At 37.3% G+C, this 17,260-nt stretch overlaps 1 protein-coding gene across 8 annotated transcripts in view; it reads left to right on the forward strand.

Annotated features, from left to right (window-relative positions):
• The window catches only part of SATB1 (SATB homeobox 1), a 98,923-nt gene extending 84,106 nt beyond the window's left edge, over positions 1–14,817 (forward strand). For 6 of the 8 annotated variants that reach the window (XM_081825864.1, XM_081825859.1, XM_081825872.1 and 3 more), the window contains 3 exons: positions 10,473–10,676; positions 11,258–11,353; positions 13,073–14,817. In XM_081825864.1, coding sequence (XP_081681990.1) covers positions 10,473–10,676; positions 11,258–11,353; positions 13,073–13,576 — 804 coding nt within the window. In that variant the 3' untranslated portion in view covers positions 13,577–14,817. The remainder of the gene's footprint in view (positions 1–10,472; positions 10,677–11,257; positions 11,354–13,072) is intronic. The other 2 variants (XM_081825878.1, XM_081825884.1) reach the window with 2 other exon arrangements.
• The last annotated feature ends 2,443 nt before the right edge of the window (positions 14,818–17,260 follow it).

Raw genomic sequence — 17,260 nt, forward strand, 5'->3', positions numbered from 1 at the left:
ATTGTGCAGTTTTTATACCTTTCTCTCTCCCCGAACTTACTGCCACTTCAGTGTTACAGGGAATCCTTTGCTTCATTTTTACACTTACTCATTGAAGTGTGAGCCTCGGGGTCTGTCCAGGCCCTTTGGGTGAAGGAAAGTGAAGAGGATGCCATTCAAAGGGCTATTTGTGTGGACGTTTGTTTATGGTAAATGTAATTCAGCTGAGATGGGGGAGGCCTGCATTAAAGAAACCCATCAGCGTTAGTTCATGGAAGAAATGCTGAGGGCCTGAACCAGAGCAGTAGGAATGGAAAATAAGGAACCAATTCAAGGAACGTTCTGAAGGAGAATTGGCAGGAATTCATGATTGTTCTCTTATAAAGCAAACAGACAAGAAAAATCAGATTTTTAATTGAAGCTCTTTGCTATTTTTTTATATTAAAAACAGCTACTATAAAAAAATTAAAAAATGTAAGCATAAAGACATAAGGAAATACCCGTAATCCTAATTAACAAAAGATAGCCTGATTCATGTTCTTTATACACACACACACGTATATGTATATATACATACATATATGTGTGTACATGTATATGTCTTACATTTATTCAGATGCTATTCATACCTTTTAATTCTCTACTGAGATATATTTAAGTTATATTCTCCTTTTGCTATCACAGGTAATGCTAACATGAACATTATTATAGTTAAGTATTTGTATACATCTTTAATTATCATTTATTTAGGATCAGTTCTCAAAAGTAGAATTACTGGATCAAAAAGCCTTTTGTGTTTTGAAGGTGATTACTAGACATTTCTATATTCAACATTTCCACATTGCCTTTCAGTAAGATTATACCAATTTATACTTTAAATAACAGCCTTTCAGCCCAGGTGACTGGGTGGGTGGGGATGCTATTAATTGAGTTAAACTACATCAGAGGAAAACCTAGTCTGTAGGAGGAAGATAGTGGGTTCAGGTTAGGACATGATAACTGAATTCTTTTCATTAACTCTCTAGATAGTCAAATTCCTTTGGATTATCTTTGTGATAATGACAACAATAATAAAAATAGTAATGACATTCATCATAACGTTACTGTGTGCCAATCCCTTGCATGAATTGTCACAAACCCTATGAATAGTGGTAAAATTACCCCCATTTTATAGAGGAGAAAATTGAGATCTAGAGCATTTCAATAACTTGACCAGGTCTAGTAAATAGTAGAATAGGAATTCAAATTAAAACCCAGGCTTTCTTAACAAATGGATCTTAGAAGTACAGTATGTACAGGAGGTGAGGTCCAGGAATTAAGTATTCTCAAGAAAGTCCAGTATGGTAAAGAGTTATAGCAAAAGAATGGTGGGCATAGTCAGTTCAAAAAGCAACTCGTCTACCTATTTTTCTTGGTACATGGCTAATTCATCTCCCTCTTTTTTTCATTATCCACCCCATTTTAAATACTGCCCATTTTTCAAACTCAAGCCAATATCACTTTGAATCAGTAAAGACTTCCTTGACCACTCAGCCCATCTCTTCTTCCTCGCCATTTGGATCCCACTTGGTGTTTGTCCATCATTGACTTTTATCATGCACTGTCTTTCACTGGTAGTTATTTTTGAATGCTTCCCAAATATACTGTGAGCCATTTTAAGGCAAGTGCTTTCAATTAAGTTCATCAGACCTTTTTGTAAATATCAGGAGCCAGGCACGGGGCTGAATGTGTTCTATTTCATTTGTACCAGCCACAATCCTGCAAGATTAATACTGTTATTGTCTGTTCTTTGTAGAGGAGGATGTGAGGCTCAAAACGGTAATTTGCTCAAATTCACATACATAAACTCCTATATGGGATATAACCCTTTATCGATATACTGAGGTGCTTGAGCATGACTTGAAGGAGAGTTAGTATTTGGATGGGCAGGAAAAAGGAGAAAGGGCTTTCCTGTAGTATGAAGAATGGAGAATAGAATGTGGGGAAATGCTGGGCAACAGCTAATAAATAGTCCAGTGAATTAGGACATGAATGCAATTGGGAGCAGCCTTCAGGGCACTTCTAGGGAGTGTGAGCATTTTCTCTATAATAGGAAGCCTTTGAAGGTCATTTTGAGTAGTTAAGATAACTTTGGCACTTTGAAAGCAGAAGAGCAGAGCAGTGATTTTCATCCCAGCATCTTTTTTCCAAGGGCATCTCAGAGATGGCTTGGGGGATTCAAGAAAGCTTAGTTACACCTGTAATTTATCTGTCAGGAAGTTCCATAGGCTAAATTAAACATCATATTTATTTGCCTCTTGTAGGCATCGCAACTCTATACGATAGCACTGGTTCTCTCATTCTTCACTGAAGCTCTAGTCATCATTGGTGTACTTTTTACCCTGAGTTAAGAAAAGGAATGATTACTTAAAAGCTTCTTTGTTCAGAAATCGAAATAATTGTCTGTCGGAAGTAATTAAAAAGAATGTTTGGTGTCTAAGAACATAACTCAAAGAAGAAGGGTCCCAGACTGACAAGGCATTGGTGGACAGGTGGAAAGGAGCAGATGATTCTTTATGATAGAAACAAGGCTAAAATTGATGAACCTTGGGAGTACTGAGTTTTCTGGGGGTTTTTTCCTTGAGTTTTTTTTTTTTTCCTTGAATTTTCTGTTTTTTAACAACACTAACCATGGAGAATGAGGAGAGAATAAAAACTTAAGTAAGATATTGGAGTGCCTGCGTGGCTCTCTGTTGGTTGAGCATCTGACTCTTGGTTTCGGCTTGGGTCATGACCTTAGGGTCCTGGGATTGAGCCCTGCATCAGGCTCTGTGCTCAGCTGGATTCTCTCTCTCCCTCTCCCTCTGCCCCTTCCCCACTGCTCAAGCACACGTGCTCTCTCTCTCTCTCTAAAATAAATGGATAAATCTTTAAAAAAAAATTTAAGATGTTAAGGCACAGTGTGTATAAATGTTAAACAGGAGCCAGATCATATCACTGAAACAAAAAATTCTTTTACCAAGCCCATATCCAAGCATCAGGCATGTAAGCCAGATTTTTGTTTGTTTCATTTAAGCTTTGAAGAAACTATCTTGAAAGGTTAGTTTATGCAGTATAAGAAAAATTAAACTTTTAAGTTAGGTATCTTCCAAATCTAATGTTTTTAAAGGAAAAGTCAGCCTTTCTTTGGAAATTCTGTTTCAAATTACAAGATTATGTTCTTGCTAGTTTAATATGTTATCTACAGTTTCATGCTTTTCTCTTCATTCCTCCTTTTTTTCCCTACTCTGATTCTCCCTCCTGAAAATATTCTTTGAACTGTAAGATCTCCTTCCCAACAACCTTTTTAAGTGAGAACTGTTTTTATCTTCTCTGGCCAGATTGTCATCTGATAATCTTATTATGGATCAAACAATCTGTAGCAAAAGAAAAAACACTGTATTTATGTGTGCCATAAAGTCAGTGGCTTTTGAGAAGGTAGAAAAGAGGGGAACATAAAAGCCACTTTCATTTTTTTACTTGCTTAAATTTTAAGCAAAATTGCATAATAAAAAGTACTTACCAATGATTCTTATTATTCAAAATTCACTAAATTTTAATGGGAGCTTTTCCTCAGATTGTATGAACACAGACCTCCAGGAAAAAAAAAAAAAAGAAACCTCCAGAAACTCTGCTAGATGTGTTTAACCTCTTAAAGACAAAGTAGCAAAAATGGATTCATGAGAAATTTATGGGTAGCCGTTGTCTGTCCTATTTCCACAATATGGAAACCCACAGATTTTTGGCTAAGATATTAAGTTCCTTATATAACCTGGAAAGAGAAGTGTAAAAATCATAATAATTTTTAAATATCATGACTGTTTTTTTTTTTCTTTTCAGCAGATAGAAGTATCAGAAACCATGCCTTGAAAATAAATATATTTGGGGAATACACACACACACACAAATATCCCATTTAAATGTTTCTTTTTAAGTAGGCTCCACACCCAACATGGAAGTTGAACTCACGACCCTGTTTCTTTTTAAAACCCATCTTTAAATAAAGTGGATGTAATGTGCTACTTTTAGCATGAAAATTTATTGGTACGACTCTGTTCAAACTTATTTCCCATGTTTTCTTTTAATAAGACCACTGTTAACTTAGCAGGAAAAGTTACTCACGGCACCTGCTGAGATTCTCTTCACTGTACACAAAGTAGATGTTATTAAACTGAGGAGAAAGATTAATGTATTTCCTACTAATTCCATAGAAGAGGACATGTATCTTTATTAATGTTAATGGTGGGGGCCTCTCATTATTTTATAGAATAATCTGCTTTAGCAAAGGTTTTTCTTCTGAAGAACTTCGTAACATTTAAAGGTTAATATGTTAGGTAAAGAACAGTATCTTAAGATAAGCGTTTTTATTACAGGACATGATGGGATGGTTTTTATTAAATTATATGATGATTTGAATGGGGAAGAAGAAAAAGTGCATCGCTTCTTGCCCTCAACTTTAATGCCTTTAATCAAATAATGACCTTCTGGAAAATAGTTAATTTTAAGCATTTGGAAAGATCAATACCACTTTGCCACCAAAAAATGGCCTAGACGATGAAATTTGATGTATTTAAAGTATCATTTCACCCTCTTAACCTAGTAAATAATTTAAAAATGCTTTCAGTACCGCTTTGCCACTGTTCTGTTCCTCACTCTTTGAAGTGTGGGGATTGTTCTTGAAAAAGAGGGTCGAAGTTGGTACGTGAAGCATCCAGGCCTCAAACCTGGAAGCCGGGGTGATCCCCTCCATGAGGCCTTGTGTGTCTCTGCATTCGGGCCCCCAGAGAAGTACTGTGTGTTAAGACTGTATTTGAGGCAGCGTGTGTTAAAAACATAAAAAGTGTGAAAATGGAACGCTTCTGGTATGTTAAAGGGGTGGCTTAAAACATCACTAGTCACTTTGCATCTTTGTGATATCTTTAAACCTTCATGCTAAAGGTGAAAGATTCCGCAGCTCTGACAATTAGAACCCATTTTACCCCCAGCTTATAGAACATTGATATGAAATTACCCATGAGTGCCGACAGCTTTGTAAATAAAAAAAAAAATTGCCCTCTATTAACATGTTTGTGGGCAGATTAAAAACTGTCTTCATTAGCATAAGTAACACTTAAACGGATTCTTTTAAAAGTAGAAAATTATTTGCTGAATGATAAATTGCTAGCTGTATAGTTAGTTGTTGTTGAAAATGTACTCATTCAAAATGCCTGGTGTAGTTTAGTCTACAATACTGAATTTTTTGTGTTGGAAGTACTATTTAATGGATTATGTACTTAATCCTTGTTCCTACTACTTGCTAAAATGTAATTCATGCTTTCCACTAAAATGTTTGTATCAAATACCTCCCTATTTAGATTGATTTCTTTTAATATCATATATTATTATACTAGGTGCCCCAGAGATTGGAACAAAATACTCCTGCAAATAACACATAAAAGATGAGGGTGAGGGGAAATAAATACAGACTATAAAATGTTTTGCTTTTTAGAACTCAAATTATCTTTCCGTTTCTTAAAATGCATTTTTCCTTCTTCGTTGCAGCAAGAATTGTCATTTTCTTTCTCTCTTTTTTTTTTTTTTATAGCTCTTGGGTTTAAAATGTATATGTACATAACAGTAAGAGATACATATCTGTATATGGTACGCACTGTTTGAAATGAGTTTTTTTTTCTCAGCGAATACTGAAGCCTCTTTTCCCCTGGAAAGCTAGCTGTGTAACATGCTCCCAGCTTTGTCACAGAACGGGCTCTTGGAAGGGTTCTCCTTTTTACATGCGTGAGGCTGTAGAGGTACAATAAATTCATTCACGAAAGGAGGTTACTTCTCTGCCTCAATTAAAATCATTGCACACCCCTTCTCTGTTAAAATGTTCAAAGTGAATTGACTTGAATTAATTGTTCTAAAAAGAGTGGAGTGGAAATCAAGGATTGAGTTTGGTTGGAAATTAGCAGCTGAGAGATGAAGGTGCCAGGATTTTTATTTAAATGTGGTACAACAAGATTCTGTCAGTAAAGCACATCATTAGAATATTGAGTTTAGAACTGCTAATTTTTCCTTTAAAATGAGCATACAGTCATGTGTTTCATGGACCATAATAAATCGCCATTGTGTTGTCATTGAGTTTGTTTTGCTTTTTTTCAGTACTGGTTTGGCAGTCATTCTGCATTTTCTCTCTTTCCTTTTTCCCCCCCTGATCTTACTTTTTTTTTTTTAAATAGATCCCTCACCGAAACCAGTCAAACGAATGTTATTTATTTCATGCAGTCTTAGGTTTAGCATCTTCTGCACCATTTTCTTGCTTACGGTAGCAAGACATTTGCAGATGGTTCTTGGTTACTATAAAGTACATAACAGTATTTCCTTTGTGGCAGATGGATTTAAGACTTTTAGTTCTCAATAAATGTAGGTTTACAATACATAACTTTACAGGATTTGTGTTGTATATAACAGGTTTGAACATATTATCTCAGAATTCATCTGCATGGCATTTTCAGCTTATTCAGGGTTCATGCCAGTTTTTTTAAGTAATAGGGGGAGCGCTGTGATTGATAGCAACAGCTCAAGGCGTGATTTTGAATAGAAACAAAGGGTTTAGAACAGAAGGTGTCAAATTAAACTTCGTCAGTTTGAAAAGTAGTAACATCCTGAAAGTTTTACTAATTTATTTACATGTGGCTACTGTTTATATTTTGCCCTCTTTATATGCAGTGTAATGTTGCTTGGCAAATTTACTACATTTAAAGTTTAGGTTGTTCCTTGTACCATTTTAGTTTTCTGAGAATGGATCAGTCTCATTATTTTAAGGCTGTTACTCTCCTGTCTTTTCTACTGTACAGAACAGTCGTGATCTAATTTAATTTGGGAAGCAGCTCACTACTCCTGCCTATGGTCTTACAATATTTCAAGTCCCAGAGACCGCTCTTAAAAATGTAATTACGTTCACATTTTGCAACAAAGTACCGCATTTCATTTCTGGTCTCTCCTCTACCAAGTAAATCTATACATTTATCATTTAAAAACCAATACAGTACTTAGGGGAATCATCATTATTTGTCAGATATTACAATATTCTGACATGTTCATTGTCTTACCAAGTTTATTTGCTCTAACAATATCACTTATGAAAAAGTGACCTAGAAAAAGGTACTGGGGAATTAGAAAGCATTTGGCTTTTTTAGTCACTTTGTGCAAAACATAGATCAGATTACTGTCATCATTAATAGAGTCTCAATTGATAGGATTTGAGGTAGTCAGAATATTCCAAGGTATTTAAATAGTATTAGAATGAATTGATCTTATTTTTGCCAGCATAAATTGGGAATGAGCCAGTGTCTCTGCTGACAAAGAACTAGCGTGTCAAAATGTCTGTTTTCCATTATTTTTTTAGAGATACACACATCAAGAAAAGCACTCCCCCCTTAATTTTTTTTTTTTTCTTTTTGGAATACCCTTGTAGAACTAACAGTTCCCAGCTGCACCGTTAAATATTTTTCTAAGCATCATCTGATTTCAGTCTCTTAAAATCATCATGTCTCTTGAAAGGCTAGCAGAGACATGCTTCAAACTTATAATTTATCAAATTATTTTTAGATAAGGAATTAGAAGTATTATTTAAGGGCAGAGGTTAATAGCAAACTACTGGAAATGTTATGTTAGTCATGGGCAATTAATAAAAATAAGGATCCATCTCATAAGTATAGAGACACAGAAGTGACAATATGAGCAAAATATTTGTTGAATGAGTCAGGGCTCCTTTTCTGAAATATTTGTTAAACCAGCATGAGTGTGATTGTTTAGGAATTAGCTATCATTATTAGCCATTTTAAAAGAACTAATGATTTTCTTTTCCAAAGAACATCTGTGATCCACATGTTTTTTCACATATATCCGAGTGCTAACTGATCTGTTACTTTAAAAAGTTTCTAAAGGATTGGAAAAATTATTGGCGTTTTTCAGCTCTCTCAAGCAGCTTTTCTCACGTGAATTGTTCTTAATTTAACTTTTAGCAATTTTTAGTTACAAGCGTTTATTTCTTTAAAAAAAGTCTTAGATATTCGATGTTTAGCATCTATTGCAATAGTATACAGTACTAGCTAAGTACAAAAAAACTCCCCCCCCCCAAAACAACTTTTCTGTTCTGTTTTTTATGAACCTGCTAACATCTGGAAAGGTAAATAGAATTGTAGCAATTTGCTCTGTTTAGGCATGGGGGCCTGTCAATTGCTGTAGCTGAAGAATGGAGACAAAGGGGAGGAGGAGAGTCATTTTAACCATAGTTAATATTCAAGCCTACAGGAAGATGTAGATCTAAAACCTGCACAGCATCAAAACTTAGAGGTAAAGTGTAAAGAAATAGCTGAGATGTAGGAAAATATAAAATGTTTTCATGGCTCAATCCAGATAGCAAATATTTGCCAATAAGAGCTAAATAAACATCTCCAGGGCATCATATGCAAGTGGGTCTCAAATACTTCAACTACTCAAATACAGTTCGAGAGTTAATATTATACTCATATAAATAGAGCTAAAATGTGACACATCATCATATTTTTCTGGAAATAAACATAGAATTGCCATGGTTAGAAAAGAAGCATATTCGGTGACATTCTAATCACAATTATTATTTTTTTTTAAACTAATATTCTCTCAGGTAAATCTTCAGTTTACTGCCTGCTCTCTTAGCCTTGAATTACGCATTCAGTGGCATTGAATGAGTGCATGATTGCATGACCGTCCCCTTGTACGTGTTTGTTTAATTACAAGACCTGCTGAGTAGAAAAACAAATGTCTCAGAAAAATTAGTAGATCTCATGAGGGTTAGCAACAGTCACTCACCCTTGGCTGGTTAGTAGGTGGGCCTTGGGAAGCTGATGTTATCAGCTCTCCAGCTTTTCTTTTAAATTCTCTCAAATAGGCCATCTGGGGAAGAATGGGCCTTATTTCTTTTCACCGTATATTGCAGTTGGAAGGGGAAGGAGAATTTTCTCCAGTGGTTCAGTTTGGGAAGAAGGGAAGAAAAGTCATACCATTCTCTGGTCTCACCCCAAACAACAATCGCAACAACACACACACAAAAAAAACCTCTCCTTGGCTAGTTCTAAAATCAGATAATAAACTGTGCTCCTTCCACTCCCATCCAACTAATTTACTTGGAATTTCCAAGAAATCCCTTCATCTTAGGTCAAGTCCCTAAAGCAGAGCCTAAGACAGGGAATTGGGTGTCTATGATTTGGTGAAGGACCCGGAAGGAGTGAGGGAGGATAGGGAAGAGGAAGGGGTCCAGTAAGAATATGGTCTCAGGTAGTCTGTATTGATGGGGGGAGGGCCATCTCCAGAGAGTAGATTGAAGGGTTGAGTGAGTTGTTACTTTGAGGGAAGAGGGCAGGGACATTGTACCACGGGGTAAGCCAACCACTGGCCACCCCAGGGTGTGAGGGGGTCAGTGAGGATGTGGAGTAATTGTCCAGTCATCTCCAAACATTGCTCCAGAGAAGAGTATGGCTGTGAGCTTTTAGCAGGCAGCACGGCAGCTGGAGGTGGTTGCCTTGCTTGGCAAAGGGGGTCTGGGTGGGACAGGCTCCCTCTTACTCTCCACCCCATTGCCTAATGTCCATCATGGCAGCCAAGATGAAGAACGTTTGGCATGAGGATTAGAAAATGTTAGACGATGTACTCTCTTGGACCACTCAGTTCTTGATAATCTGAGGATCAAAAATGGGGCCTTAAGGGAGTCATCAGAGAGGTTCAGGTTTTGGCATTCATTGGACATTTCCTTCTCTCTCAGCTCAGGAAATCTATTAAAATTCTTGTCTGGTGAATCATATTTCACGCACTGCAATGAGCAGAAAAAAACAGGCTCCGAGATGTCCTTTTGGGAAGTTGTTTCTTGGAGAAGTCTTCTAACGCCCATTCTGATCATTATGCTTTACACTGGATGGCATTCTTGCTCATTGTACTGCACGTGTCTTTTCTCTGTCTCTCACACACACACGCACACACACACGCATTTTTACACGTAGTTTCCTTCCTAATACAAAAATCCTAAACTTTGGGAATCCTTTTAGGAAACAAATTATTTTAAAAATCTGTCCTGTCTCTTCTTAAATACCTTCAGGATCTCACATGGCCGCTCATCTGACAAGAAAGCTGGGCAAGACAAGAAGCACGTTCAACTTTGCTTTTCTCCTATTTCACATATTGCAAAGTCCGTGGTAAATGTGTCTTGCCCTTGGAATCATAAAAAACATGACCTTCCTTTAAGATGCAAATCTGAACATTTATTAGAAACAGAGCCTGCCTCCTTGACAGCCACAGCTATTCTCTCTTAACAGGTTAAAAACATTTTTTAAGCAGATTGGAGTGTTTTTGAGCATATAAAAAAAAGTTAACTTCACAGGGTCTTTTCTTTTTAGCTCTTAATGGAAAATATCAGCTCCCCACAGGCATAACTGACCTATTATGCCCTTGTCTCTAAGGGGTGGTTGTGTGAGCTGTTACGCTGGAAAGAAGATCCTTCTCCAGAAAACAGGACTCTGTGGGAGAACCTCTCCATGATCCGAAGGTTCCTCAGTCTTCCTCAGCCAGAACGTGATGCCATTTATGAACAGGAGAGCAACGCGGTGCATCACCATGGCGACAGGCCGCCCCACATTATCCATGTTCCAGCAGAGCAGATTCAGGTTCGTTTACCTTGGCCAATTCAATATAGCACTAAGTAAATAGAGCTTTAAACTTAGCAGGGAAATTAGCGTCTCTCTTCTTGCCGCCAGTCTAAACATAGGCTTTATTAGCAAGAGATAACGATACACTGCCATCTTGCTCCTGGGAATAAAAGGAAAATTAGCACACTTTTTCCAACATGTGTATTGTGTTCCTTCTCCCTCATTTCCCCAACCACAAAATGCCAGGAACCCCCCTTTTTTACACTTCTGGTTTGGCAAGTGCGTCTTTGTTAGAATTGGGTTGTTTTTTGTGTGAGAGGTCAAATTTTGTTTTTTGTTTTTGTTTTTTTAAAATCCATTTAAAAAATACCACCTATTTTTTAATGACTACCAATACTGCCGTTTCTGTAGAGGAGGTTTGTACAATCAGAACTTTCTACCTTGGATACTGTCCCAAGAGAGGAGGGGAGGGAAGCCTAATTGGAATCTTGTTTCTGACTAATCTTGTTTCTGGCCCTTCCTTCACCTTGTCGCTGTCTCCCCACACCCTCACAGAACACAGGTTAGGGGTGAGTCATGTCTGTTTGTCTTTCCTTTAGAGCCCCTCTCCCACCAGCCTTGGGAAAGGAGAGTCTAGAGGCGTTTTCTTACCAGGCCTGCTGACCCCTGCACCATGGCTCGGTGCTGCTCCTCAGGTGAGCGGGCACAAGTTACCTATGCCAGCAAGAGAGGGGGTGGTGTAAAGACCTGCTCCCTTGGTCAGAATTTGCAGACTTGCAGAGGACGTACTAACCATGGTGGTGGCCGAAGACCACTGTGCCAGCAGATTCAGCCTTGTGCTTAGCGGGTTCTGTCATGGGACTTGTCTCCATTCGTCCGCTGAGGGACCTCCCCTATGAAGCTAGATTGGAAAGCTCTGGGACCAGGTAGTTTGTGGTGCCCTATGGCCTTGATTTCTAAGGAAGCGTGTTGAATGAACTGGGGCTGTAGAACCTATTTCTGTTAAATCTAAGGGGATGTTTTTAGCTCTTCCCTTTAAGAGAAAATTCCATTGCCTTCCAGAGTCCTAAAATTCTACTGTCTTTGTTGAATCACCTGCATTATTTCTTGGTATTGCTGTGGGCGTGGGTGGGGAATGTATATATTTATCTAGCTAAAAACAGTGATAGAGTTATCCATCCACTAAGAAAAAAAAAAAAGTCCTTGAGTGTGTATTAAAGATAAATTGGAAAAGGGAATCCCTTAGGATATCAAGCACTAAAATAATCATGAAAGCCTGAAAAACTTACTGTTGTTTAGCAAAAACAAAAAAAAAAGACAGGTATATGTATAGTAATAAAAATAGTACTTGTTTGAAGATGCAAATTGTTTTTAATAAAATTGTTTCTTAGGGGAATAAAAGGAAATGCTTAGGCACAGTATAAACGCTCTAATATTTTGCAGCTTACTCAGGTTGATTTGCTTTGATGATAAGAATTATAGAGTATACAGTATGTGCATGTGTTACACATTTGTTACGTATAATTGTGTATGGAAATTACAGCACATATACAGACACTAATTACGAAAACGTGTCTGTATACACTAAATTCTAATCACATGAGTTTACTATAGACAAAACAATTTGCTAGCCGTTCGTTGTACGGTGGATCAAACTTTTATTTTTCGGTAAGGAAAAAAACTTGCAGTGTCAGCCTAGTGCAATTTGGTAAGAAATTGTGTGTGTATTAAATCGGAACTGACTGGTAGGAAATTCACAAACGTGAGAATCTCAAAAATCCTTTGGAGTCTTAAGGGATACTGCTGAAGAAGAGCAGGCGTTTATCCATTTTATTTGGAGTTTAAATAAGTCTTTCTATTCTTGCTCCATGCTTTAGCCATGGATGAAATGGGGCAAAACACAGGTTTCTTTCTCCCAGGGGTCTGTAGCACTCCTTTCGAAAATGCCTTTGAAATCCTTACTCCTCAATCTTCATTTTAAATCTTTGTTAATTATTTACATCATAATTTGCTTTGCTGTCTTCGCCTTCCGATGCATATCCTGGTGAAGTCCACGGCTCACATTTTCAGCGCGCTGAACTTTCACTTCCCTGAGCCAGACTGAAAATGAAGGGTAGGGAGGTTCCACTGACCTCTGATGAGGAAGCCCAGTAGCACCCCCCCTCCGCCCCCCCACCCAAAACCCTGGTCGTGCCTCCCCTTCCTGGTTCTTACCATTTTGACTTCTTTCCCTGATGCCGTGGGCCGTCTGGCTGGCCTCCCTTTGCGTCCTGGATCTTTGTCCCCCTCGGAGGAGCTCCAGGTGGGAGAAGCTCCAGGTGGGATTCCCAGCCCCCTGTCGCCTCCTCCGAGCCGGCTTTGTCCGCCGCGCGGGCAGAAGACAGAGCTCTGACTGTCCGCTTGTTTCTTTGCAGCAGCAGCCGCAGGCGCAAGCGCAGCAACAGCCGGCGCCGCCGCCCCCGCAGGCGCAGGCGCAGCAGCCCGCCGGGCCCCGGCTCCCCCCGCGGCAGCCCACCGTGGCCTCGCCCGCCGAGGCCGAGGACGAGAACCGGCAGAAGACCCGGCCGCGGACGAAAATTTCCGTGGAAGCCCTGGGCATCCTCCAGAGTTTCATCCAAGACGTAGGCCTGTACCCGGACGAAGAGGCCATCCAGACTCTGTCCGCGCAACTTGACCTGCCCAAGTACACCATCATCAAGTTCTTTCAGAACCAGCGGTATTATCTCAAGCACCACGGCAAACTGAAGGACAACTCCGGCCTGGAGGTGGATGTGGCCGAGTACAAAGAAGAGGAGTTGCTTAAGGATTTGGAAGAGAGTGTCCAAGACAAAAATGCTAACACCCTTTTCTCGGTGAAGCTAGAAGAAGAGCTGTCAGTGGAAGGAAACACGGACATTAACACTGACTTGAAAGACTGAGATCAAAGTATTATTTTCATTCAACAGTGCCACTGGTATTTACTAACGAAATGAGAAGTCCACCTTGTATTCTCTCAGAAAACCTTTGTTGTTCATTGTTTGGCCAATGAATCTTCAGAAACTTGCACAAACAGGAAAGTTGAGAAAGGATAATACAGACTGCACTAAATGTTTTACTCTGTTTTACAAACTGCTTGGCAGCCCCAGGTGAAGCATCGAGGATTGTTTGGTATTAAAAATTAAAATTTGTGTTCACGGGACACATCAAGGTGTGTACCCCGTAAGCATGATACCAGTGATTTTTTTTTTTTTTTTAAGAAATTATTATTCTGGAGCCTCAAACAAGCATTATAACTTCTGTGATTATTATTTCCTTCCTTTAATTATTTCTGTAACACTCCACACTGATCTTTGGAAACGCGCCCCTTATTTTAAAAAAAGAAAAAAAAAGAGTTTGTTACTCTATTGTATGTTACAAAAGAACTATAGACTGTGGAATGCAGTTTAAAGATGACATATGCCAACAAATGCCTTGTATTATATGGCACTGCCGTAATTCAAATTTGTTTTTATTTTGGAAATAAAAGTTCACTGTAATTTTTTTCATTCTCATTGTTACATGATTTTTTAAAAAATGAAAAGAAAATGTGAAACACAATTTAGTCCTCATTATTTATTTGTAGATCCTGCAGCATCATGTTGTAATTAATTTTTTGGAAGTTTCCGTTAAATGTAATATTGCTTCTCTTGTTACCATACTGATTCTTTTCTATTTATAAATGTATTTTGATGGGCAGTAAAACAAAGTGTCTTAAAAGTTTTAAATAGAGAAAATGTGCTTTACACAGTTGCCTATAAAAAGTGCTCTATGTTATCCAAGCAATTCATACTATAAGCTTCACTCTTATTGTTGTATGCAATTTTTACTATCATGCAAATAAGCTTAGGTAAATAAAACTAATAGATCACCTTAGAAAATTATGCAATTAATGTGAAAATAATTGATGTTTGCAATGTGTCTTCCTTTGGTTTACAATCAATTTTAAAGCTACATCTGTATAAAATTTCTGTATAAAGGTGTATTTCTTTTTTATGAGTTTATGGCTATGAAAACACCAGCTATTTTGTTACAGCTGGCTGTTTTTATAAGTGTATCACAATTTTCTTTATGCAGAAATGTTCTGATTAGGAGTGGTTATTGACTGTAACTACACAATTAAAATTGTTTGTATGGTATGACATGGTAGGGTTTGTCTGCTTATGTGAAGTAACTTTAAAGAGTCAAAGATGGCCCTCTCAGTTAGGTGCATGTTAATATTTTCTTGATGATATTTTACTGATTTTAAAAAGAGCGATTGAAAAGTCACTAGAAACACTGTAAATTTAAATCACAAACACGTGCTCATTTTTTAAGTTTAACGGTGAAGACCATGACCTGTTTGGGGTTAACATTTTGCCTAATAAACAGAGATAGTAGGATAGTCAGAAGACCTGCCAACAAAAACATAAATCTAGTCTCTAGGAATTATGTGCTTAGAGTGAATTCATCTGCATTTGTTTCACAATAATTATGGCAACACTTCTTTTAAGCTAATGTATAAATATTTTAAAGGCCTTTAACAGTAACATAAAGTAAGTAGGGAAAAAATGGACCTTCTGTATAAAAACCTCTTAGTAAGCAATGTATTTTTTTAAGTTATAAATGGAATATAAGTTAATAACTGAGCTCATTTGGTTGTGTATGTCATAACTGTGAGAACTAAATGAAGAAAGTAAGAATATCACACCTGGAATTTAAACACCGTCTTCAAAATTCTTGCAACATAAAACTCCATACACTCCATGATATAAAATGAGGTGTGCTGATGGTCATGGAAAGGATTAAGGCCAGGGTTTCGGGCTTTGTTATCATTTTTTTGTATTCACTTTATCTTTTGCTGCTTCTTTTTAAGACTTCCTAGATGTTAATAAGGGTATCTGGGTTCCTTGATAGTTGGTTCTGAAATTGTCCAATCTCTTCATGACTAACATTTTTCCAGGCACTGATGAGCTCATTGGTAGGCAACTGGGCTGCTTTTAATATTGAACTTTTACTTAAGAAACTAAAATGGCATCATTGAAGACTCCCGATTCAGCTGTAAAAGTACTATTTACTTTTGAAGCACAGCTGAACTGCTTTGAAGGCAGCTGGTTTGCTGTAACTTAAAATTGTATTGAAAAAATTTTCAGTTCTCTTTATTAAATAAGACAACTTTTAAACATTCTTGCTCACTTACAGTTCAGAAAACCATTTGAAGAAAAGAAATTTGAATTAATAAATTAGAAACTAGATTTCATGTAGTAAAAAAATGAATAAATAGAAACTAGTATGCCATGAAGTTTTTTACAAAATCCTTTCTTTCTCCTTTTTTTCTTCTGGGTTTAGAGGGAAAAGCTAGAGCAAAAAGTAGTCTTTGATTTTATTTTAATTTTTTAACTAGCCCAACAGAATATAAAGGTGTCAGAAATTTTAATTATTTTGGAAGGAAAAATTGGGTTGCAAATACGATTTTGCCATTCCCAATAAGCTAATGTCTTTTGAAATAACATTTTGAATGAATTTGATGAGTGTGTGTGAGAAATCAATACAATACTAATAGTCTCACTTAGACCCTTTAACTTAAGCAGCATAATCTTCCTAATACAATCTTTTAAACCAAAAATAAATAAATAAAAAGCACATATCAGAAAACAGTTGATGGTCATGATGGAGTGAGCAAAATTGTTTTCAGGGAAGACGGCACAATTTGGAAATGATTTGTTTGGGTGATCTTCCACATTGCTCCCCCAATGTCATTTATTGTTCATACCAGTCCTCCTACCAGTGGCTATGGTAAAACTCCTTGAACAAGCTTCATTGTGTCCAAGTATTTCAGAAACTTTTAAAAGCTGGGCATGACATAGCGCTTTGTGCTGTTAAGACCTTAGCAGAGTCAGGTAGTTTACGGGTAATATTCAACCTTGTGCATCTGAATCTGTCATGGATTCCTTCGCTCAGCACTTTGCCACTAATTTGTATTACACTCTGTGGCCATATAATACTTGCACATTATGCAAAAAATAATGTTGACAGTATCTCCTTGGCACGTAATATGCAGAGTTGACACATAACCTTTGAAAACCAAGGTAACTAATATGTGTGCCCTAGTTGTGTGGCACTTGGTTAAAAAGTCTGTACATATGTATAAAATGTGTATTGATTAACATTTAGTCCTAAGGAATTCTGAGCTTAAAAGAAGTGGGTTTTTTTTTTCCAAGTAGTGATATCTATATCTAACTGTGCTTATCTAAAATATGTAGCTTGAGTAGAAAACATTTTCAAATGGTTCAACATTGAGTAAAAATGACAATCCCATACATTCCATTATTAAATTCTGCCCTATTCCCTATTGTTATCATCAGCTGATATTAAGGTCCTTGATTGTCACGATATTATCAATAAATGAGGTATTCTGAACTGCCTGGTGATATTTTCAAAAAGAGCAATTAAAATGTGTATACCCTATTATATAGCCAATAAAAATAGGACTATCTTGCTGAAGCCAGCCAAAAATTTGCATGATAGTGTGGAAGGTTCAAATGAAGGTTCAAAAATATGAATCACATTGAAAATATCAGAAGATACTGATGCTATAGTTTATCTTA

The sequence above is a fragment of the Leptonychotes weddellii genome, chromosome 1 (genome assembly GCF_054177405.1).
Source record: "Leptonychotes weddellii isolate Sample4059 chromosome 1, ASM5417740v2, whole genome shotgun sequence".
Taxonomy (NCBI): Eukaryota; Metazoa; Chordata; class Mammalia; order Carnivora; family Phocidae; genus Leptonychotes; species Leptonychotes weddellii.